The sequence below is a fragment of the Sceloporus undulatus genome, chromosome 3 (assembly GCF_019175285.1).
Source record: "Sceloporus undulatus isolate JIND9_A2432 ecotype Alabama chromosome 3, SceUnd_v1.1, whole genome shotgun sequence".
Taxonomy (NCBI): Eukaryota; Metazoa; Chordata; class Lepidosauria; order Squamata; family Phrynosomatidae; genus Sceloporus; species Sceloporus undulatus.
In genome coordinates, this window is record NC_056524.1 from 1,811,719 (window position 1) to 1,835,807 (window position 24,089).

At 53.2% G+C, this 24,089-nt stretch overlaps 4 protein-coding genes across 11 annotated transcripts in view; 1 reads left to right on the forward strand and 3 right to left on the reverse strand.

The window, feature by feature from the left end:
* Positions 1-24,089, reverse strand: part of FHIP1B (FHF complex subunit HOOK interacting protein 1B) — a 620,510-nt gene that overhangs the window by 274,464 nt on the left and 321,957 nt on the right. The window lies entirely within an intron of this gene.
* Positions 1-24,089, forward strand: part of CCKBR (cholecystokinin B receptor) — a 540,140-nt gene that overhangs the window by 181,281 nt on the left and 334,770 nt on the right.
* Positions 633-11,897, reverse strand: LOC121926888 (FH2 domain-containing protein 1-like). Of its 3 annotated transcripts, none has more exons than XM_042460249.1 (11): positions 11,395-11,897; positions 10,269-10,330; positions 10,042-10,144; positions 7,483-7,610; positions 7,291-7,368; positions 7,099-7,199; positions 6,474-6,544; positions 5,482-5,589; positions 3,504-3,574; positions 2,948-3,227; positions 633-1,639 (listed from the first exon to the last, which is right to left on the reverse strand). In XM_042460249.1, exons 1-11 carry the CDS (start codon positions 11,689-11,691, stop codon positions 938-940), a joined length of 2,001 nt encoding a protein of 666 aa, XP_042316183.1. In that variant the 5' UTR covers positions 11,692-11,897; the 3' UTR covers positions 633-937. The 3 variants fall into 3 exon arrangements, with proteins under 3 accessions (XP_042316183.1, XP_042316182.1, XP_042316184.1); XM_042460248.1 differs by having other exon boundaries at positions 7,483-7,613; XM_042460250.1 differs by lacking the exon at positions 11,395-11,897 and adding an exon at positions 11,045-11,375 and having other exon boundaries at positions 7,483-7,613.
* Positions 14,919-24,089, reverse strand: part of ARFIP2 (ADP ribosylation factor interacting protein 2) — a 10,522-nt gene continuing 1,351 nt past the window's right edge. For 2 of the 6 annotated variants that reach the window (XM_042460260.1, XM_042460264.1), the window contains exons 2-9: positions 20,726-20,836; positions 20,108-20,216; positions 19,559-19,654; positions 19,232-19,347; positions 18,425-18,646; positions 17,503-17,660; positions 17,129-17,303; positions 14,919-16,802 (exon numbers count right to left, since the gene is read on the reverse strand). In XM_042460260.1, coding sequence (XP_042316194.1) covers positions 16,647-16,802; positions 17,129-17,303; positions 17,503-17,660; positions 18,425-18,646; positions 19,232-19,347; positions 19,559-19,654; positions 20,108-20,216; positions 20,726-20,827 — 1,134 coding nt within the window. In that variant the 5' untranslated portion in view covers positions 20,828-20,836 and the 3' untranslated portion in view covers positions 14,919-16,646. Of the gene's footprint in view, positions 16,803-17,128; positions 17,304-17,502; positions 17,661-18,424; positions 18,647-19,231; positions 19,348-19,558; positions 19,655-20,107; positions 20,217-20,725; positions 20,936-21,507; positions 21,599-24,089 lie in introns of all 6 variants that reach the window. The other 4 variants (XM_042460263.1, XM_042460261.1, XM_042460262.1 and 1 more) reach the window with 4 other exon arrangements.

The following is a 24,089-nucleotide window of genomic DNA, read 5'->3' on the forward strand; positions in this document are numbered from 1 at the left end:
CTAGGGGCATCGCAAGGGAGATGCGGAGGATGCAGACCACACCAGGGGACACTTGAAGGGGGGTGTGCCCACTGCTCCCCAGATATCTGCCTTTTGGGCTGTGGGGTTCACCTGCATCCCTTTAAAATGCTTAAGAGACAGGATGAGAAAAGAAAGGCCCCGAGTGTTTGAAAATTAGTTTCTTTTATGCTTTTCCATTTTTCTTTCTTTTCTTCTTTTAAAATCACATTACCAAATTTTCACTTTAACCACCTGAAACAATGTACATGTAAATCCATTTAGGTTGTGTGATATTGTAATTTAAAGGTATAATTTTGCTAGTTGTTTACGCCACACCTATTGCCATGACATTCAGTGATATAAGGCAATTACAACTTAGGAGTAATGTTAGTACATAGAAATCATGACTAAGGATCCTGCATGGTGTAGTATCAGAGGAGGTCAAGGGATGCCGACACCATCGGTTGTCGTACTGGGTGATGCCAACCTAGTGACGCCACTGCCTTTCACCCCGAGCATCATGGCAGTGAAGTCTTTGGGGGGAATCCCCACTTCTCACAATTCCCCCCCATCCACCGGCAACATCCGCACTCCATCCAGGTGACCTTCCAAAACCTCAAGCAGACAAGAAGTGTCTCCAGAAAGGTTTATTAAGAATGAACAACACAAGTTTTAAAAATGGGCAGGGAGGGAAACAGAAAGAAGTGGGAGGAAGAGGCTAAAAATGGCCCCAAAGGCCATATATATCTAGTGCCGAACGTACGGGGAAAGGGGGCTGCATAAAGGGTACAAGTGAGGTCATCCAACCCCCCCAACAGAAGGGCACCAGCGCATACTAATCAAAGGTTGGAGCTGGAAAGCCCAAATTGGGGTGTGTTCGACCCTTGGCCAAAAATGTTTAGGAATGAGTGGGTGGGTGGGCTTCCCTGTCAGAGGCTCAGGACTGGGAGGGGCGGCGGGACTTTTCGCCAAGGCTGAGGCGGCAGAAAAAGCCCACCAGGGCTGAGGTGTCCTTGGGGGAGGCCTGGGTGGAGATGGGGTACTCTGTCCTCTCCGGAAGGGTCTTCTTGGAGGAGAAAAGGCTGGAGAGGCGGAATTTGACAGGGCCCCCTGGGGACATAGAGACTTCAGATGGAGGCAAGGGGGTGGTGAGAGGCACGGACGTGGCCGGAGGGGACTCCAAAATGGATGTAACAAGCCCCTCTCCAAAAAGCCTGGCTTTCTTGCCCCCGTGGCTGGGGGTGGCCAAGGGGAGAAGGTCAGGAGTGGCCCCCGCCTGGAGTGGGGTGTTGAGGGCAGCCTCAGTCAGGATTGGGGCTCTGGGGATGGTCTCTATCTGAAATGGAAGGTGGCTGGGTGCGTCTTCTGGATGTGGGGAGTGCAGGACGGCGAGTGTGTGGCGCCGGCTGAGGGGCTGCGGGGGAGTGCGCTCCCTGGCGGGGGGGCTCTTGATGCGGTGTGGGCCCCGCAGAGTCCGTCCACGCTGTCCAGAGCAAAAGGGGTCACGGTGGAAGAGGGCATCCAGCTCCACGTCCTCCAAGCCGGGGTCGCGCATGGAGCAGGTGGCAATGGAGCGCCGCTTGTGCTTCTCCTGGCGCTCCCGCTGTCTGCGTGCAGCTGCCTCCTGGGCCCGGTTCTCCTGGGGAGGAAGACAGCAAGCTGGTCAGTTGGGAGCAAGAACTGAGGATGTGGCGGGGAAGGCCAGGACCCTGAGCCAGCCATGCCAATTGTGAGATCCTGCAAAGACGGAGCAAGAGGTGGCACTTGCGTACGCCAGTAAGTGCTGGGGCCTCTCAAAATTGTCTGGGATGCTTTGGCCATTGGCCCTCTTGCCACCAATTGCACATATAGCTGTAGAGTAATTTAAGTTTCCTAAGGCTTCAGCATTTAATAAGGAAACAAAAATATTTAAATATCAAAAATATCAAAGTCAAGCCTGTTAGGGTCTAGCTTTAAATCATCAAAGTAGCAAAAATGTGCCTTTGTCTAACTATGCTTCCCTAAGAACTGACTCCAAAAACAACACAAGTAGCTTGTAGTTCTAACGTAAGTTTACTAATGGCTTTAATCTATATTTACACACAGAGGCTATATGCTAATCTAGCTAGTGAATAGTTCCAGTGAAAGAAATCTTTATCTCACCATCTTTCCAAAGTAAGCTGAAAAAGGAGGAAGATGGAGGAGCAACAGTTCAGTTGAAAATCTTGAGAGAGAGTCACACAATATATATATCCAACTCCTTTCCAGGCAAGCATTCTCTGAAGATGCCAGCCACAGATGCTGGCGAAACGTCAGGAAGAAACTCTTCTAGAATATGGCCACACGGCCCAAAAGCCCCACAAAAAACCATTGAGAGAGAATGTTTGTTATTCCCAAAACAGGAGTGACCTAAGTCATATGGTTAGTTTGAATGAGAGAGAGAGCGAGAGCAGTTTGCATACAGGAAAACCCTATCTATCAAAGGGGGGGAGACAATGCAAAAATCTTCCAATAAGAGCAAGGCCACTTGACGCACAACATTCACTGGTGTGTTGACCCCCAACAATTCTCCTAGGGATTCGTGGGGTCACTCTGCCTGGGGCTCACCCATAGCACCCCAACCGCAGCTGTCAGCGCAGTAAATGGGGGTGCGGGCAGGGTGATGATCACATGTCTTAGCCAAAAAGGAGGGCAAGGCACCGTAAAATGTAGGACACTCAAGAAAAAATATAGGACATTACAAAATAAAAGTTGAAAATACTAATATAAATGTAAATCATGCTTCTTGGTCGTGCTCAAAATGGAGGACCTTTTGGAATTCCTCCAGGACAGAAGGTCGAAATGTAGGGCATGTCCTGGGAAAGGAGGACACCCAGTCACCCTGGGTGTAGGGAGTGAGAGGAGGGGCTCCAGACCCTCCCTCTCCTGTGGCCACATTCCCCGCGACACACTTCCGAGTCCTGGTTACCTGAACGGCCGCTAGGAAACTCTCCGCAAAGGTCTGGAAGACGCCACAGGTGTCAGGCAACCTGAAGCTCTGGGGTTCCTCACAGAGGAAGTCAGCCAGGGTGGCTGTGGCCTGGCACAGACCCTCCCAGGATGTCCTCGCTGCCCCCAGCTCCGCCTTGGCCACTTCTAGGAAGGGCCCCATTTGGCTCTCCCAACCAAGGGTCCGGAGCTCCCCACGGGCCCCTTGCAGGCGCTCCCCCAAGTTCCGTAACTCCACCAGCAGCTCTGTGTCCACAATCCTGGAAGGAAGAAGCCCAGAGACTCTGGTGGGGACAATAATCAAGAACCAGCCCACTGCCCAACCTTCCACCACTGAATGTCCATCTGTGCCAGCAGGACCTCCACCCAGGACCGGTTGTGGCCCCTCATGAGAATGAGCAGGAAGCCACCAGCCCAGATGGGCCACTGCAGGCAGGAAGGCAGGAGGAGCTGTGGTCAGCATCTGTGGAGACCAGCGGTCCAAGGGAGTTCTCAGCCTTGGAAAGGGTCCCGGCACCACCAGCCACCTCACTTACCGCGACGCTGGCCCAACGTGCTGGAGTTTTCTTGGAAAATGGAGGAGAGACGGGTCCTTTCTCTCAGCCTCCTGCAGGGAGAAGGAGAAAGCCAGAGTGGCCTCAGTCACCCTTTGACCTCCACCACCCAGCCTTTCACATTCACACAATGAGGGCAGAGGAGGCGAGGAGCGAGAGACACCGGTCAAGCCCTGTTCTGCCACATACTGGCCCAGACGCCTCTTGCCTGGACATCTTCTCTGGTCCTCCAGTGGAGGAATCTTAGGGCCAGAGTGTAGCCTTGGAAGGAGTGTGGGTTCACAGTGAGGGGAGTCAGATTCCCTTTGGGATCCCTACCACACAGATCCTCAGCCAGGCTATCTGGCTAACAGGGAGGGCAGAGAACGGTGGCAAGACAGGGCAAGGCACAAGCTATCATGCCCTGCTTCCAGAACATGGAAATGGACTCTGATTCAGAGACTGAAGCCATTGACCTTTTGGGATCTGGTGCTGAAAGAGAGGAGGAGGAGGTTCCAGAGCCACAAATTTCAGAGGCAGACCAGGTTGCAGGACCAGCTGTTGCAGAAAGTCCTGCTGCCCATTCAGACAGAAGGAGACAACTTACCCCTACCTTCCTTCATCAAGCAAAGACAACAAAAAAGGGCTTGAGGAGGATTTAGAGGTAACAGCAAGTAACTAAGCAGCAGGTGTGTTGAGCTGCTGATCAATAAATCCCCAGCCCTGCCCTCCAGGAGTGATTGGAGATTTCCTGACCTATCTGGCTCCCCATCATGGTCCTGAATGCTGTGCTTGACCTGGACTGTGTGTCTTGACTCTGGGTGCCATTACCTGACTTGGATTTTGCTTAACTCTGATTGGGGCTTAAGGCTTGTATTTACTAAAGTAAGGGCTAACTGTAAGCTACTCTGTGACTGTGCTTGTATCAATTGGGTCTGTTGAATGCCTGCTAAAGGATTGTGCATGAGTGTTTTTCCTTTGCGGCTTCCAAAGGCTTTTGAAAGCCTCTGTTATCACCTACTATGGCTATTAGCACAACTAGGCAAAGCTTCCCTGAGAAAGAAGGAAAAAACAACTAAAGAACCAACTGTTTTGAGAAACGTGAAATGTTTAAGCCCACCAATTTTGTGGGTTGGAGCTAATGTTTTTAATTGATGTATGTGCCCTCGCTTTTTAATTACGTCAAAATATGTCTTACTAGCCATTTTTGTTCCTCCATGACTGCAGAAATAAACACCTTACTGATTTGGAGTCAAAGGCTCCAAATCCTGGGCATAAAATGCTGTTTGAAAACACTGAAATCCTGGACCATGCCAACAACTACCATGTCAGGATGCATAGGGAAGCCATTGAAATCCACAAACACCTGGGCAATTTCAACAGGAAAGAGGAAACCCCAAAAGTAAACAAGGTTTGGCTGCCAGTCCTGAAAGATAGCAAGATAAAGACTCAACAAATGCAAATGAGAAATTTCCCAGGGTCAGGGATTTCCCAGCAGACAATGAGCCCGAATCAAGCAGACACTCATGCTTCTCTTTTGCATAACCTCCCACCCTGAGGACTGCCATTAGCAACAGAACAAGACACAGGCAAATCACTCCTGCCTTCCTAGGTCACACCATATATATACCCAACTCCTTTCCAGGTAAGCATTCTCTGAAGATGCCAGCCACAAATGCTGGCAAAACGTCAGGAAGAAACTCTCCTGGAACATGGCCACAAAGCCCAAAAAACCCACAAAAACCTTACTGATTACCTACAGAAACCTTATTTACTGTATCTGCAGGGGAGAGTTCAACTAGTTCTGAAATTGGGACAAGAGGGGAGCATCAGTAAAGAGTTGTTTCTCAGTGGAATGGAGCGGGCACTAAAGGGCAAACACAGGAGAGACTAAGTAAGTATTGCCATCCACCTACCCACCCACCCCCGTGCCAGGCACAGGGCATCTTTTCCATTCCCATTCCCCTTCCCCTAAACTCACCAAGGCTACAAAGTGGAGGAGGTCCATACCAGGCCGGCATGCTTTTGTGTCTGCCAGCCGGAGCAGCGAGGGCACCCGAAAGCCCAGGGCACAGCCTGCATAGCCTCCCTGGGGAGGAAGAGGAAGAACAGGAGAAGAAGTTGGCAGACCCCAGGGAAGCCCACTGCCGTCCAGAACATGTCCATGTGCATCCTCTGCAAGCATAAGCCTTCCGTCTTGCTATTCTGTCTGCTCGTCCACCCGCCTGCCCTTGGGGCTTGCAGGACAAGCATTTGCAGCTGGCCCTGTGAATGGCTTGTAGGGCTTGGGTCTCCAGAAAGGGGCAGTACACCCTTGACCACCCATTGAGATCTCATGCCTGGGTCAGGAAACCATGCCTTATGAGGAGAGATTTAGGGAGCTGGGTATGTTTAGCCTGGAGAAGAGATGGTTAAGAGCTGATATGATAGCCCTCTTTAAGTATTGGAAGGGATGTCACATTGAGGAGGGAGGAGTTTTCTGCTGCTCCAGAGACTAGAACACGGAATAATGGATGCAACTTCCAGGAAAAGAGATTCCAGATCAATATTAGGAGGAACTTCCTGACAGTAAGAGCAGTTTGACAGTGGGACACACTTCTTCCTCGGAGTGTAGTGGAGGCTCCTTCTTTGGAGGTCTTTAAACAGAGGCTGGATGGCCATCTGTCGGGGATGCTTTGATTGTGAGTTCCTGCATGGCAGAAGGGAGTTGGACAGGAAGTCCCTCCTAATGTTGTGGTCTCTTCCAACTCTATGAATCTATGACCAGTCTAGAGTGACAATTTTGGGGGACTACCCAGCACAGGGGCATGGCCACTTCCCAAGTCACAAAGTGGCTGCAGGAGGAGGAGGAGGACCCTTTGCCAAGCAGCTCTGCAAGCTGGCTGAGTCAAGAGGTCACCCCCAAACCAGACCGGAGGATAGGCAGGACAGGATGATACCCCAATTGCCGTCCTGCATGGGTGTCCCAGTTACCTCATTCATGTAGTTTCCTGCCTCCAGGACTAGCCGGATAAGATCATGCAGCTCCTCACAGTCCAAAAGTTCTGCATGCAAGGGGGCAGAAAGGGTGGGTGCATCATATGCCTGGCACATTGCGCTGAAAGAGATGGGGCAAAATGCCCCTTGCAGCCAATCCCAGACCACAGACACGGGGGGGGGGAGCAAAGGGTGAATGCAGACAGGCAGCTGCGCTGGGCCCTTCCATACATTTTTGTTATTGCTCTTGTGTGCTTTTAAGTCACTTCCAACTTATGATGACCCTAAGGTGAGCCTACCATGGGGTTTTCTTGGCAAGTTTCTTCAGAGGGGCTTTGCAATTGCCATCAGGCTGAGAGGGCATGACTTGCCACTTCCCAAGTCACAGAGAGGCCAAAGTGGGTTTCCCTGGATGAGTTTGGATTCAAACCCTGATCTCCAAAGACATAGTCCAACGCTCAAACCTCTAGACTACACTCGCTTCCTAGCAGCCGTCAAACCCTTGACCCTTCTCAAGTGCCCACTCGTGTACTGCAGTTGGGGGGTACAGACTACCACCTCAAAAGAGTCCTTAGCAAAAGACCCCCAACTCCCCCCCCACCCCCAACACATGCATACATACCCAGAGCTGCCTCTGTCAGGATCTGGATGGCCGACCGGAGGCTGTTGAGTTGCGGGAAAAACTCCTCCTTGAGGACTAGCAGCTCCAAGCGACGGGCGTAGCTGAGACAAGGAAGGAAGGGGGGGCAGCTCAGGTGCAAGAGAAACTGGGAGGGGGGCTACCTGGACTCCAACCCTGCCCCCCCCCACTCACCTGGGCACCTGGACGAGGAGGAGGGCAAAGATCTCTGGCTCCGAGAGGCGGCTCTGGTCACCTTGGAAGGCCTCCAGCCTTTTGACCTTCCCAGGGAGAGAGGCAATCTGAGATGGGGAAGGATACCCCAGGGGTCATCTATCCCACCCCCTCCATGAGGGCTTCTAATGCAGGGTGAGAGAGCCTCCTCACCTTCCAGCCATCGGGACAGAGCTTCTTCCCGCCAAAGTGGACACAGAGGAAACGGTCAGTAGAACGAGAAAGAGCCCCACACCAGAGCACCCATCACCAGTGGTGCCACCGTGAGCCACCTTGGGTCCCTTCTGGGAGAAAGGCGGCATACGAATGAAATAAAAAAGAATAAAAAATAATAGGACTGGTGTCACCTCCCCATCGACCTCCTCTTCCCATCCCACACCATACAGCAGCCTCAGTCATGTTTTTTGCATTAATAATAATAATAATAATAATAAATATTTATTATCATCTAATAATAAATACATCTCTTCGGGAAGGCACAGTTCCATCATCTCTGAAACAGGCAATTGTAAAGCCTCTTCTGAAGAAACCTTCCCTCGATCCCCTATCTATGAGCAACTATAGACCGGTCTCCTTATTACCATTCTTGGGCAAGGTGATTGAGAGGGCAGTCGCCTTTCAGCTCCAAGTGGTCTTGGATGAAACTGATTATCTTGACCCATTTCAAACTGGCTTCAGGATGGGTTATGGAGTTGAGACTGCCATGGTCGCCTTAGTCGATGACCTCTGTCTGGCCACTGACAGGGGTAATATAACTCTGTTGGTGCTCTTGGACATCTCAGCGGCCTTCGATACCATCGACCATGGTATCCTTCTGGAACGCCTGAGAGAACTGGGTATCGGAGGCACTGCGCTCCAGTGGTTCCGGTCCTATCTCTCGGGAAGGTTCCAGATGGTGAGGCTGGGGGACAGCTGCTCTCATAAAAGAGAGCTTATATCGGGCATCTCTCAGGGTGCTATTCTGTCCCCCATGCTATTTAACATTTACATGAAGCCGCTGGGAGAGATCATCCGGAGCCATGAGGCGAGGTGTTATCAGTACGCTGATGACACCCAGATCTATCTCTCCATGTCTCCGACTGATACAGTGACTAAGGACAGCATCTCTCCTCTGAATGCCTGCCTGGGGTCAGTAATGGGCTGGATGAGGAAAAACAAACTCAGACTGAATCCAGAGAAAACAGAGGTACTCATGATAGGTGCTCCGAATCCGGACAGGGAAATTTGCCATCCTGTCCTGGATTAGGGGTTAAACTTCCCCTAAAGGACACAGTTCGTAGTTTGGGAGTACTCCTGGATCCATCTCTGCAGTTATCATCTCAAGTAGATGCGATGGCCAGGAGTGCTTGGTACCAGCTTCGGCTGATATGCCAACTATGTCCCTGTCTGGAGCGAAAGGACCTAGAAAATGTAGTACATGAACTGGTAACCTCTCGCTTGGATTTCTGTAATGCGCTCTACATGGGGCTACCCTTCTATCAGGTTTGGAAGCTTCAGCTGATTCAAAATGCTGCAGCCAGATCGATTACGGGGACAACTAGATCAGATCATATAACACCCGTATTAAAATCTCTCCACTGGCTTCAATTCGCTTCTGGTCCCAATACAAAGTGTTGGTTATTACTTTTAAAGCTCTAAATGGCTTGGACCTGGGTTACTTGAGGGAATGCCTCTCCCTGCATAATCCTCCCCGCACACTCAGAACAACAGGTAAATTATTACTCGAACACCCCAAGGTGAGGTTGGCGACTACCCATCAAAGCGCTTCCACGGCTGTAGCGCCCACGCTCTGGAATGCTCTTCCAGAAGAGATCCGCCTCAATGGAACAGTGGAAGCCTTTAAAAAGGCATTGAAAACCTACCTCTTCCAACAAACTTATCCTTCCAATTCCTTGTAATAAAAGTATCCCCCAAATTGATTGATTATGTATTATATATATTTTATGTTTTTAATACTGCTGAATTCATGTTTTTAGATAATTATATTGGATTGAAATGTGTATTACTGTTTTTAATTTGCTTGTATTGTAATATGACATTGGTCATTATTCAAATGCTGTACAACGCCTTGATCTACAAAGAAAAGCGGTAAATAAATAAACAATTTATTAATAATAATAATAATAAAGTTTTATTTATATGCCGCCTTTCCTGTAGGATCAAGGCGGCTCACAACATTAGATAAAACATAACATACTAATTAAAATACATCCCATTCATTACTTCCCCCTGCCAATGCCACCTATAAATCTTAATTCCCATATATCGCCGATTGTAACGGCAACATTTGTGACATAAAGGAACTTGCAAAACTTAAAATTATATCTATAAATTACAATATCTTAAGCCCAGCCTGAACACAATTTAGGCTTTCACAGCGTTCATGGAGATTATTTCATTTGTTTATTTACAGTATTTATACCCTAAAGCAAACATTTGGGAAGATGTGATGGTTTTAAAGAAAAATGTAAAAGAATAAACATTTTCAAACTGAACTGCTTTTCCTGTCTCCTCCGCTGAGCCTCACTCTCCCCCCCGACTCCAGGGTTTTCAAGGGAGGCAGGTGAAGGCCACAGGCCGTTTCGCACTGGGGTCACCCCTTTTACAGTGTCACCTGGTGCAGTCCCCACCCCCTGCACTCACCTACTGACACCTTTGCCCATGGTTGCCCCACACCCCCATGTGCCCCCTTCCCCTCCTGCAGAAACTCACCTCTTCTGCGTCCGGCAGCATCTTCTTCAGCTCCAGCAGCTTCTCTGCCCCATAAGAGGCACCTTCTCCAGCCTGGAGATCGGCCACAATTTCACCAGCAGGCCTAGGAAGCATTCAGGGGACCCTCCTGAGCCTGAGGGGGGGGTCTTTTGCCCCCAGCCCCACAAAACAACAGCCCAAGGCCTCCCCCCCCCCCCTTTCACCTCAGGTGTGTATGGGATGCTCACCTCTTAAACTGCTTCAGGAAGATGCCCAAGTTCAGGACTTTCTTGGCTTCCAGGAGGGAGACCTGAGTAAGGAGGGAATGCAAAGGAGCAGGTCTGAAGCTGGACCTAGGTTGGCCCATCAGCAGCCCCAAACCTTCCTGTGGGCTTGAAAGAGCACCCAGGTGCCAGGCCCCCACTGCTGCTGCCAGTCAGAATTGTCTGTACTGGACTAAGGGGTGGTGGTTGTGCGCATTGAAGTCATTTCCCCCTTATGGGGACCCTAAGGGCAAGTCCTTGGCAAGACTGGTTCAGAGGATGCTTGCCATAGGACTGCTAAAGCTCCCTTGAAATCCCTTGACATTGGGATTCCCTTTGAGGGAGAGCCTCCCATTCGACTAGTGGTCTCACTAAGGGGGGGTGGGGTGCATGGACCACCCCAGGGGAGAGTCTGAAGGTGTCGTTTTAGTTCTGCTACTTGCTTATGTCCCAACTATTGGCATGATATTCAGTGGTACTATATGGGAATTACGATTGACAAGTAACATTAGTGCAAAATGTATGTAGAGAGATCTTGTAGCCCCTTTGAGACGAAAGAAAGAGGTTGGCAGCAGGAGCTTTCCTAGGCTTCAGTCTCCTTCCTCAGATGCATTGGGTGGAGAGGAAGCCAGGCACAGACATATCTATCTATCTATCTATCTATCTATCTATCTATGCCATTGGTAGGCGAGGATGTCAGTTCAAAGGACAAATCCTTGTACAGTAGGCTTCCTTTCCATACCAAAAGGATTCTCACGCACCAAGGGCCTAGAAGGAGAAGTTAGTCCAGCAAAGCTTGTGGGTCCCTTCCTCCCGAGACTGGCTTGGAACAGCAATAGCCAGAGCAGTGGGCCCTCCGCATCCGCGGATTGAAGCATCCCTGGATGGCGGCGGAGGAGGAGGAGGAGCCAGCTTCCTTTCCCTGCTGAGAGCAGCTTCCAACTCAGCCTCGGGAGGAAGGGACCCTGGAAGCATGGCAGCAGGAGGGCCTGAGCCCCATTGACCCTCATCAGCCCTGGCTATGGCTAGCTGCCGCCTCTCCTCTCCGGGCCTCCTCCGAGAGAAGAGAAGGGGGGAAGCCAGAGGGCTCCTGGGGGGCTCGGGGCCCGACCTGTTGTCCTCCGGCGGCGCCTGCTCCGCCCAGGGCCGCTGGCCCCTCCGCCGCCGGCTGCCCGAAGAGGGCCTCCAGGAGGGCCAGGTCCAGGCTCAGCGGCCCTCCGCCTCGCCTGCTGCTGCCGGACTCCGCCGTCCAGAGGTTGCGGCGCCCCAGCACCCTCTCGGCCGGGATGGGCTCCCAGTGGAAGCGCCGCAGCCTCCGGCCCTTGGCCTTCACGGGGGGGCCCTCCGAGGGCAAAGGGGGCGCCGGCGGAGGCCCGGGGGGGCTCCGGAGGAAGAGGCCCATCATCATCAGCGCTGGCCCCAGGCAGCCCGGCCTCTCCCCGACCGACCGACCGAAGGAAGGAAGGAAGGAAGGAAGGAAGGAAGGAAGGGCGGCGGCTGGAGCCCCGGGAGGGAGGCCCCCCGGCAGCCAAGAGCAGGAGCCTCCCCGGCCCCGCCCAGGCCCTGACTCTCGAGGAGGAGACCCAGGCCACCAGGCCCCGGGGAGGGGGGCGTCGCTAGGGCTGGCCTCGCCCAGTGGTGGGTCCCTCCTCCCTCCCGGAGCCCTAGTCATGGCCGCCTGTAGGGGGCGCCCCCCCCCCGAGCCAGCAGCCCCCTCTCTCTCTGGCAGCACGGCTGCCCCCGTCCCCCCAAGCGCTGCCTCTCTATCTGCTTGCCTTTGCATGCCCTCCGGCTTCTAGGCTGGCAGAAGCTGGGACTAGCCATGATGGGACTCCCTTGGGCCAACAACTGCCAACCTTGCCACCCTCAGAACTCAGCACCGCCTCCCCCCCAGAATCCCTGAGCCCTGCTTTTTCCGCACGAAGGTTACTCCAAGGAGTTGATCACACAGAAAATGTGGAGCCTAAGCAGTGATCGACCCGTGAAAATTGTGCCATTGGCATGAAAAGACCCTTCAAACGGGATGAACCCAAAACCCAGGGAATGCCTGGCTGCCCTTTCTGGCCTCCTGGCTATTCTCAGGACAATGGCACTTTGACCCCATTCCATCTCAAAGTCCTATGAAGTCCATGAGCACATTTGCGGGATTATCACGGGTCAATCGCCATTTAGACTTCCCATTGTCCCCCGTGTGATAAGCTCCATGCACCCTCATTCCCATACAGCACCCCTGAATTTCATGCTAATAGTTGTGACATGGACAACTAGCAAAACTAAACATTATACCTTCAGATTACAGTATCGTACGCACAACCAAAACATAGTCGCATAGAAATAGTGAACATTTGATTAAATTGTGATGTTTGGTTAAAAAAAAGTAGAATTAAAATTTGAAATGTTGACCTTTGAAAAGGGAAAGAGTGCTGGGTCCCCTCTTCCTCCTCCGACTGAGGTCCACCCCACTCCCAGCATCCCCTAAAGCACTCTCAAGGGAAACAGATGAATGGAGCAGTGGGGCCATGCTCCCTTTTTAGGGTGTCTCCTGGTGTGGTCCGCACCCTTCTAGTGATGCCATTGGAGAGGGGAGACCCTCCATTCACAGGGGAGTACCAAGGGAGGGGGGTCTCTCTCTGCCACCCGCAATGGAGACCCCACTCAGTCACCTGCCCTCCTTAATGCCAACCCCCTTTGGCAGGAGAGGGAAGGTCAAGCGTGGAGCCTCTCTGCACCGCAGCAGTGTACCTGAGAACAAGACCCGAGACTCCTACAGGTGGAAGAGACTCCCAAGAGCCACCCAGTCCAATTGGATGCTTTGAAGGTGATTTCCTGCATGGCAGAAGAAGAGGCCCTTGGGCTCTCTTCCAACTCTAGGGTTCTCTGATTCTCTGCATGGCAGAATGAGGTTGGACTAAATGGCCGTTGGGGTTCTTTCCAGCTTTACAGTTCTATGATTGTATGAAATCTTTCTGCTAGACAAGGAGAAAAAGGAAAAACACAAGGGGACTTTGTGAAAAGAGGTTGTTTGGCCAAGGCTTTTGTGTACACACCCGACAAATGCCACCCACTGGACAGCCCACAGCTTTTTGGGGGGAGGTGCACACCCTCAGATCCTCTTTTCTCTGCCTTGTTGGTCCTTTGCCTTGGGGTTGCCACATGTGAGAGCGCACACCCCCCCTACAGCTTTGGGACACAGACACAGCCTTTTGGGGAGTGCAAAGGCTTCCTTTTCTTTTTCTATGCTTGTCACATTGCGTAATCACATAGTAATGAACGTTGATTTTTCTTTCTTTCTTTCAGAAGCAAGGGTTTTCTCTGTCACGGGGGGATGCGGTAACACATTGCTCTCAAGGAGAGATTTGTGGTCCAGAGCTAGACAAACCACACTTCCTCCTCGGCTGGAGAAGAAGAGAGCTGTTTTGAAATTTTGCAGAAATGGGGAATGGGTGGCAAGGATCCAATCTCCAGCTCCATCCAGAGGCTACCCCAGTGATACCCAACCTAAAATACCCACCAGGTTGGCCCAGGAGAAAACCAGAGGTTGGGGGAACTGTTCCTCTCTCACCCCCCCCCACCAGCTGCCCTCCTATTTAGCGTGAGGAGCCCTCCCAGGGCCTATTCCCCCGAGAGACCCCCTATGCCCCCTTCCCCAGGAACATTTCTCCACAGCTGGATAGGATGCCACCCTGCCCCCTTTGCAAAGCACAATGCCCTCCATGTTCAGGCATCAATAAACCTACTTCTGGGGTCTCCACCTCTGTTTAGGGCTGAGCACATAAGATGGCTCCAGGGGGCAGAGACCCAGTGCCCTCCCCTGGAATAATACTGTGTCCAGTTCTGGGCACAATTCCAAAAGGATGTTGAAAAGCTGGACTCTGTCCAGAGGAAGGTGACCAAAATGGTGAAGGGCCTGGAAACCATGCCTTATGAGGAGAGATTTAGGGAGCTGGGTATGTTTCGCCTGGAGAAGAGGTTAAAGGGGATATGATAGCCCTGTTTAATGTATTTGAAGGGGTGTCACACTGAGGATGGAGCAAGCTTGTTTTGTGCTGCTCCAGAGAATAGGACCCAGAGCAATAGATTGAAACTGCAGGAAAAGAGATTCCTCCTAAGCATTAAGAATAATATTCTGGTGGAGGTTTTTTAATGGAGGCTGGATGGCCATTGCCACTTGCCAGGGATGTTTTGGATGTGTCTTCCTGCGTGACAGAATGGGGTTGGACTGGATGACCCCAGGGGTATCTTCCAATTCTATGATTCTATTATTCCTGCCCCTCACCTCCTGGCAATCTGTGGACCAGGATCAGGCCCCAGTTTGCAAAAGGTTCTCCCCGTCACCCAGTTCCTGGGAGAAGAAGAAACGCAGGCAAGGACAAGGGCGATCTTTGGGGGGGGGGTGCATGAAATAAGGTGGGCTGAACAAGGGAAAGCTCCAAGGATCCCCAGACTCTTTTGCCCCCCACTCTCCTCTCAAGGCACTTGGGTCCCCCCACCCTCTGGGTCTTAGCAGAGTTCCTGCCTGGGCTGTGGGGGTACCAATCCCCCACCCCAGCAAGGCATCCAGAGAGATCTACCAACATGGGGGTCGGAATGAGAGCCATGTGCAGCCAGGCTGACGGAGGAATCCCAGAGAAGCCATTTCCTTCAGAATGCCACATTTTATTTCTTTGCAACCCTTTTGATTGTCTCCAACATGATCACCACTATGGCCTCCTCAGCCTCCCAGATCACGCCATCATTTTTCCGATTCAAAGTCATGCTCCTTCTACTGAAACAGAACGGACTACAGGGGTCTTGGAGGGCAAGGGAGGCCCAGCAGAGCAAAGAACTGCAGCCGGCCAGAGCTGGGAGTGCCAGGGAACAGAGGGTCCAGAAGTGCAAGCGATGGCCCTCCCCTCCGGCCCAGCATCTGGGAAATGGAGGCAGGATGGTGGGGACATCAATGGAGCCCCTGACAGAGAGGTTTGGGGAAAAAGAACTGCTAAGCAGCCCAGGGTCCTAAGCAGTGGGTCCACCTGGCCAGGCAACCCCCAACCTCCATGCAGCCAAAGGGACCAAGAGGACCTGGCCCTGGCATTTTAGACAGAGAAATGAGTCTGTGTCCTTTGGAGGGGATGGGGAGAGACCCAACCTTTGTGAGGCTGCCTCCTTGCTGGTGTTCAGGCAGCAGGAGAGGCAGCAGGACCCCAACGCTGCTTGTTTCTCCCCAGCACCTGCTTCCTTCACCATCCCTTCACTGACAATAGTGATTCCCCACATGCCAGCATTGCTTTAAAAAAGGCCAGCAGGCAGAGGTACAGAGAGGGTTGTCCTTTGGGCATGCAACCTCCCTCCAGCAGTTCACTGGGGAGGAAACCAAGCCCAGGAAGACCCAAAGGTGAGTGTGCCTCTGTTGTCCATGGATGGGGGGGGCGGACTGAGGATCCCCCCCCCATTTGGCAGCTCAGTAGCTGGACACCATGGAGCCTCTCTGGCTTGTACCGTTTATTCTGGAATCTTTACAGGTGGGGGAAGGCCCTGGGGGTCCGCAGCTGGCAATGGGAGGGGTGCTGGGGGAGCAGCAGCCTAGAGTCCCCCATCACACTCTGCCTTCACCCCTGGACCCAAGACAGGGAGACTGGCCATAATATACATCTCTCTTTCTATATATATATATATATAACCTATCCATCTATTTACAGATGCCTTCGCTATGCCTGCCTCACCTGGGAATCTGGGGCAGGCTCTCTGTTTGGTCCTTGGCCCCCCATGGCTCTGGGGGGGGGTAGGGGGTACACGATCCCAGCTTGCACTCCCTCCCTGCCCTGCAGCAGCACGCAAAGGCTCTGCCCTCCCCAGCCGCCTTCCTGCAGACGCTTGGGGGCAGAGCCCAGGAGGAGTTGGAAGGACTCCCATGAGAAAAATGAAAGGGCAAAAGTAAGGGGGCCACCCCTGCAGACAATCTTGAATGTGAGGCTGGAATGAGGCTGACAGAAGGGCCAACAAGCATGCCCCCTGCCTAGACAGGCCAGAGGCGCGGGAGGGGGGGAACAGGGAGGGACATGTCTCTATCATCCCATCCCATCCTGCCCCTGAGTTCGGAGTGTTTGAAGGTAGTGGGAGCACTTCTGGCATTGGGGGACCAGCAAGGGAAGAGCTCAGCTGCCCCCAGCTGAAGTAAGAAGGGGAGGGGATAGCTGGTATCACCTTGGCATCCCTCCACTCACACACTGCCCCATGCAGGGGGAGGAGGAGCAGGAAAAAACAGGAGGAGCCATTGAGCCTCCCCAGGTGCCAAATTAGAGTCCAAGTCCACAAAGGGGGAGGGGGGGAGGAAGAAGGCCAGACCCACAGACTGACCCAGGAGCAGGGGGAAGGGTCACAGCCTCACTGCTCCTCCAGCCAGGAGGGCTTGTCAGCCCCAGGGCTCTTGAGACGGACGTTGAACTGCTTCAGTGTCTGCTCCAGCTGCGTCTGGTTGCCAGCAAAGTAGGCTGAGATGGCATTGTGGAAGAGCAACAGCTGCTTGTGCATCACCTTCACCTGTGTGGGACAAATAGGTGGACAAGGAGGTGAGGAAAGGGGAAGCTAGCCTGTCCTCCCTCATAGCAGCCTCATTTTGCTCCTGTCCCTCTCAGGCAGCCTGGCAGTCAAGAGTAGGGGCCTCCAGGCTAGGGCCCCTCTTTGGGCAGCCAAGTTCAAATCCATTCCACCCCCGCCCATTTTCCAGCCTGGAGGGGAGCACATGCCTCACTTAAAAGGAGATTTGGGCATCATGGAAGGCCCAACTGCAGCACTTCTGGCCAACTCTCTCCATCCCACTGAGAAAGAGCAGCTGACCCAGCTGGAGCGTGTGCCCCCACGCCCACCTTGTTCTCCTCCAGAAACTTGAGCTTGACGGCTACGTCGGCGCGGAGCTTCTCGTACTTGGCGCGGTGGGCGTGGAAGCTGGCCTGGGCAGCCTCCAGGCGACATAGGGTCCCTGCATCCCGGGGCCCCAGATTGACCTCCTCCAGGTCGGTGCGGTAGGCATCATACTCCAGCCTGGCGGGGGATGCGAATCAGAAGGGAATCAGCACTCTTTCTCCCCAACAAACATGGCTCGCTGCCTCCTGCTAGGGATCCAGTGAGTGGAAACCACCCCCACCCCCCAGAAGCCAAGGCAGTGTTGCTGCCACTGCCAAACCCTGCCTTCCCCCCACAGGTCCCTTTGCCCTCCCTCTGCCCCACTTCAGATGCCCACCTGGCTGTCTCGTACTGCTTGACTGTCATGAGGGTGTCCTCCATGGTCTTGTTGACCAGAGTGTTGATACTGGAGACAAAGAAGTTCACAGCCCCCAGGAGGGTCTCCCCATTCTTGCACAGCAGCTTCTGGGTCTCTGCGTTGTACCCAAACTCCTCCTGTGGACAGGGAGGGTTGAGGGAGAGAAAAGGGGTGGGGTTCTCAGTATATGTTTGGGACGATGTTCCCCTGCCCTGAAGAAACCTCACAAATTTCTAGTCAGCCAAAGGAGAGCCCCCTAGCTCAATTTTGAGGGACAGACAGGCATATCCAAAAAAGGATGGAGGAAGGGCTCAACCTCTCCTTGTCCAGCACCTCATCCCTGGAAAAAGGGATTGCTTGAGGTAAAGGAATTGTCCCCCCTCCTCAATGGGCCACAGCCTCCAGCAGAGTGGCCAGGCCCTCCCCACCCCACATGTGCTGGGCTCTGTTCTGACAACTATGGGGGAAAGGGCCCCCCTTGAGGTCACAAACATGCCATGTTGGATGCTGCTGTTGAAAGGTGGCCAGTTGACTGGCCACAGTGGCTTCTAGCCCTGACCAGCCTACATCTGAAGAACTCCAAATCTATCCACGCACCCCCTTGCATCACCCAGTTGACTAGCAACTGTCTTTCCCCAGCTGTTTGAAAGGCTTCCTCGTCTGTTGTTAACAACAACAACAACAACAACAACAACAACGGCCTGGTACTCACCCAGCAACCCTTTTGAGGGCCTCATTGGAAGCATCCCATTAAGACCCAAGAAGCCTTCACCCAGAAAAGTGTGGCAAGACTTTGGGCCCCCAGTGCTGCCACCCAAACTCCCCACTCCCTTCTCTAAACTTGGAGGCTTCAGGGGGCACTTCTTTCAGGGAGTACCAAGGCTGTGTGCACCCCACCTACCTGGAGTTCGGGGGACTTCTGGCTAAGGTCTGAGAAGGCGTCAGCCAGGGCATGTTGTGTCTGGACCAGGCTGTAGAAGTGGCTGGTGAGGGCACGTGCCAGGCCCAGCACGCATTCGTATTTCCGCTTGGTGTCACGCAGCAGCTCAATCTGTGTCTCCAGTTCCAAATCCACCGTCCGCGAGCCACGTCCGAAGCGCTCTGAGATCAGCTGCTTCGTGCACTGGAGAGGGGAAAAGAACAGTGGGGCAGGGGGTTTGTGGAATCTCTGGAAACCCCCTTTGTCTCCAGAGACGTTGCCTGGGAAAGCACCCAGTGGGACCAAGCTAACAGGAAGCCAAATGGGCAAGCTGTTCCTTAATCCACAGTCTCTTCCCTCGACTTTGCACGACTGCCTCCAGGTGGCCCTTCCCCAGGGTTGGGGGTGTGCCCCCAACCATGGCCATAGCACCCCATCTGTGCCCCCCACTCTTCAGGAGGCTCCCCAAGGCTAGGTGCAGGCTTTCTCTGAGATCCCCTGGTGCAACCCTCTGGGAAGGGCTCAACAACTCAGATGAGACAGGTGTGCAAAGTGGAGGGGAGGGCCCATGGATTAAGGGAGAGCCTATGCAGCTGACCAGCAGAGGGGGAGCCCTGTGGCCAATTGGGGCTCTGGCACCTCTGCTCTAGAGAAGAGGCTGGCTGAGCACTTCTCCACTCCCTCATCAGGACAGGCTTGGCCTCTAGGGCCCAAAGAGGAACTGAGAACTCCCCACTGCCCACCTTCCCTGCCCTGACTGCTCCCCTCACCCCACAAAAGGCTGCTCACCTTGTAAGTGTTAATGCCCCATTTCTTGACGATGTCAAACTTCTCCACTGCCACCCCTCGTGTGGCCGCCTCGTCCCCTGCGGGGCCCGGATGTGGCTGGTGGTGCAAACTGGAGCCTGTAATATATGATGCACAAGTGGGGAGGAGTCCTCACCTGGAAGCATGGACCACCTCACCCACTCTATACCCTCTCAGCAATCCTGCCCCCCCTCACCCACCAGCATGATAGGAAGCTGCTGGAGGAGAGGACGGGAAGCAGGACCAGTCTGGGAGCCTCATGGCCAAAACCCCAATCCCAACTGCTGGTTGGAGGGGGCAGTTCTGTACCTGAGTCATGGTCACCCTGACTCCCCATTCGGGCAGCAGCTGATGGACTGGGGGAGATGAGTGGTCCTCGAGGGGGGTGAGATGGAGCGAAAGAGCCTGAAATGGAGGGGGTGGAATGGGGTGTTCCAAGGTGGGAGAGATGTAGGGAAAGGGCAGTGAGCCCCAGAGGGAGTCAGGAGGACACAGCCAGAGGGGAGGCGGATGGGCGGGGTAGTGATGCATCAAAACAGACACAGGTAGACAGACAGACGAAGGAGGGAGATGAAGGCACAGAGTGAAGCAACAACTCAGATGAGACAGACAAACAGTATAGTGGGTCACTCTCGGGGGTTGCCTCCCTCCATCTTAGTGCGGGTGCCCCCAATGTCACACCAAAGGAGATGTGGGGGGATAGGATTGGGATCCGAGGCAGGAGGCCTCACTGGCAGCTTCCTGGCATGAACCTCCAAGTCCCACTTGGGAGCAACCAAGAGAGACCCCTATCTGTTGGGGCCAAGGAAGGTTGGCTTGTGAGGTAGTGGCAGCCCCCTTGGCAAAGCCGATTCTCACTTTTGATGGCGCTGGTGGGGATGATGCCCTCGGCGGTGCCACCATATCCGCCCGACACAATGCTGGTCTCATTCAGATTGGGACCGGACACCATCACTTGTTGAAGGTCCTGGAGAGGTGGGGGGAAAAAGGGGGAGTCTGCATGGAGGGGTTTGCCTTAGGAGGGTCTTCTACCCCAGAGAGGGAGGTGGGATAATCTGCTCTCCACTGGCCAGCCGCAGCCTTTTGGAAAGGAGTAACAGAGGGACAGCCCTTGGCACAGCCGCAGCCTTTTGGAAAGGAGTAACAGAGGGACAGCCCTTGGCACAGTCTGACCCTCCCCAAGATCTTGGCCAGGGCCCAGCAGAAGCAGGGCACAGTGGATATAGCCCTGGGGACACTGAGGCTGTCCTGCTCCTGCCCTGAACAGAACGTCACCTCTTCCTTGGAAAAACTAAGCAGCTGGCAGCTTTATTTTTTTAAATAAAAAGTAAAAAAAACAAAAACCACCAAACTCTGAGGCACTGGACAAGGGTCTGGCACTCCCCCTTCCCTGTGTACTCCCAGCCCCCAAGGCGACTTCTCCACACCATATCTGGACTGGGAGAGGGGTGTCCAAGACCCCTTCCTCACCATTACCTGCTCCAGGCCGTCATCCTCGGCAGCCAGGCGCCGGGAGTCTCCATTGCCGTGGATGGGGATCTCCATGGTGGCCGCTTTGCTCATTAGCCTGTCCGTCATGCTTGGGGTCTGTGGGAAGGGTGGAATGGGGCCACTTCAGTGACCAGAGCCTTGCATGCCCTCGCACACCTCCTCCTCTGTCCCACATAGACAGCCTGAATGGAAAAACTAGAGAAGGGTAAAATGGGAGCTTCCAGGAAAGGTGGCCAAGAAGGGAAACAGTTCTAGGGGGAAACAGTTCCTCATAGAATCACAGAGTTGGAAGAGACCACAAAGACCATCCAGTCCACCCTCCCACCATGCAAGAACTCACAATTAAAGCATCTCCAACAGATGGCCATCCAGCCTCTGTTTAAAGACCTCCAAAGAAGGAGATTGCACCACACTACGCTGAAGTGTGTTCCACTGTCGAACAGTTGTTACTGTCAGTTCCTTCTAACGTTGAGGTGGAATCTCTTTTCCTGTAGCTTATATCTGTTGTTCCGTGTTCTAGTTTCTGGAGCAGCAGAAAACAAGCTTGCTCCATCCTCAATATGACACCTCTTCAAATACTTAAACAGGGCTATCATATCACCTCTTAACCATCTCTTTTCCAGGCTAACATCCCCAGCTCCCTTTCCTCATAAGGCATGGTTCCAGACCCTTCACCATTTTGGAGTCCTCCCCACTCAGTGCAGCCATTTGGGTAGCAGAGCTGCAGTATTAGCCCAAAGAACTTTCTCACCCATGCTCTTGATTACCTGGGTGCGGGGGGTAGTCTCGCAAGGAGAGCAGCAGAAATACAGTTCCTCCCTCCCAAACAGTCTCAGGGTAGCTTCTCTCCTTTCAACCCTAGAACGCAGAAAGCATCCTGCCAGGAGATGAACTGGGGATAGCTCTGCAGCCACCCACCTGTAACACAAGCAGCCAGGTGGCCAGGGAAGCAGGTATGCACCTTACCAGCATTGCCATGGCTCCAAGTAATGTGTAAAGAGAGAGCCTACCCACAATTTCTAGCAAGGAGATCTTCCACAGGGTCGCCTACAAGGCCTGGATCCTCACCAGAGGCTCTACCCATCTTACCTATTGCCCTCTCACCTGTCCTGATGGGATTTTCCTCTGCTCATCTCCCCACACCTCAGACATCACCGCCACTGCAAGGTGGCTTGGAAAAGACCCACTAGCTCACTGTCGCTAGGAGGAGAGGACCCAAGGGAGGCCTCCTCCAGCAGCCCCTCACTGCAGGCCACCATGGCCTCTGGTTCCTTACCGCTCTGCCACTCATTCATCTGTCCAAGCAGGAAAAGAAGGTGTATTTACTTATGGGGGGGAGAGGACACCAGCTTGGCTTGGGGTGCTAAGGGTGGGCAGGGTGAGTTCTTTTGCGGAAGGCCCCCCCCGGTTCCCAGACCCATGCTACCTGACCAATGGTGGAATGGGGACACGGGCAAAGCATCTGGATGCAGTGGTCAGTGGAGGGCGCTGGCTCTGTTGACACCCCCAAAGATGCCCCATCCCTGTTATGTTCCCTTGGGATCCTTGCAACAGTTACGGGGAGGAGATGAAACAGCAAAGAGTTGCGCAGAGAATGTGGAGAACGTGCTTTGGTTTTGAATTAATAATTAAGATTGGTCAGCTTCATAAAAGACCCACTAATAGTGAAGATGCCAAGAGCCAGAGGTAGTGTGTTCACTGATTGGGACAGACATGGCTATGGGGAAAGTGGCTATGAGGAGTGCAACCTTTGGCACCCATGCCATCCCACCTGCCTGGCCTGGGCTTGCTTCTCTCAGTGAAGCACCTCCTTTCTGATCTAGGGTCCTTCTTGGCACATCAGGCTCCGTTCCAGGAATAGGAAAAACCTGTCTGACTGCTTTAGAGATGCCGCTAGGCTCCAGATGGCTGGCAGGCTGGGCACCCTGGGAACAAAGACCTGGAATACTGTGTCCAGTTCTGGGCACCACAATTCAAGAAGGATGTTGACAAGCTGGAGGGTGTCCAGGGGAGGGAGAGCAAAATGGTGAAGGGTCTGGAAACTCCCATCCCTCTGAGGAGTGGCTTAGGGAGCTGGGTATGGTTAGTTTGGAGAAGATTAAATGGTGATATGATAGCCCTGTTTAAACATTTGAAGGGATGTCATATGGAGGATGGAGCAAGCTTGTTTTTTGTTGCTGCAGAGAACAGGACAAGGAGCAATGGATGCAAGCTAAAGAAAAAGAGATTCCACCTCAACATTAGGAAGACGTTCCTGACAGTAAGGGCTGTTTGACAGTGGATGACACTGCTGCCTTGGAGAGTGGTGGAGTCCCCTTATTTTGAGGTTTGTGAACAGAGGCTGGAGGGCCATCTGTCACAGGGAGGGCTTGGCTTGTGTCTTCCTGCATAGCAGATGGGGATTGGATTGGATGGACCTTGCGGGTTCCTTCCAACTCTAAGGAGTTTATTACACAAAGACAATTGGAAATATACACGATGTGATAATCCCGCAATTGCACTAACGGTTTTCACATGACGTCGTGTTGAAAGCACTATTATCCCGTGAATAACTTGTGATAATCCTGCAATTGCGCTGATGGTTTCATATGAAGTCATACAACCAGGGTCAGCCCTGGTTAGCCCTAGGAACGGAGGACCTATAGGCTCCATTTCAGAGGGAGGAACTGTCCAAACCACCTCTGAGGATTCCTTGCCTGAAAACAGCTTATGAAATTCACAGGGCGAAGGGGAGACCGACAGGGGAATCCCAGGCTCTTTGTCAGAGGAAGGAACTGTCCAAACCACTTCTGAGGCAGGCGAATGGATGGCACACATCCTTCCACAATGGCCCTGAATGCCCTCAGCATCAGGGGCCAAGTTCCCTGCCTAGTCTTGGGTGCTAAGGGGAGCCAGCCCTGATTAGCCCTTGGAGGGGAGACCGACAGGGAATCCCAGGCTCCATTTCAGAGGAAGAAACTCTCCAAACCAGCTCAGAGGCAGAAATATGGAAGGCGCATATACCTCCACAATGGGCACCAGATCCTCTGCCTGGCCTTGGACACTAAGCAGGGCCAGCCCTGGTTAGCCCTTGGAAGGAGGACTGACAAGGAACCCAAGGCTCCATTTCAGAGGAAGGAACTGTCCAAACCACCTCTGAGGCAGGTCAGTGGAAGGCACACATACCTAGACAATGGGCACCAGATCCAATGCCTGGCCTTGGACACTAAGCAGGGCCAGCCCTGGTTGGGGCTTGGAGGGGAGAGCGTTAGGGAATCCCAGATGCTTGGGGCTCTATTTCAGAGGAAGGAACTGTCCAAACCACCTCAGAGGCAGAAATATGGAAGGCGCACATACTTCCACAATGGGT

Excerpts from the sequence above, each read along its gene's own strand:
- LOC121926888 (XM_042460248.1), bottom strand. The coding sequence starts at position 11,691 with ATGATGATGGGCCTCTTCCTCCGGAGCCCCCCCGGGCCTCCGCCGGCG. Across the intron at positions 7,200-7,290 it reads CTCCTCGTCCAGGTGCCCAG|CTACGCCCGTCGCTTGGAGC; the intron begins GTGAGTGGGGGG and ends TCCTTGTCTCAG. Across the intron at positions 3,575-5,481 it reads TCCTCCACTTTGTAGCCTTG|GAGGCTGAGAGAAAGGACCC; the intron begins GTGAGTTTAGGG and ends TTCTCCCTGCAG.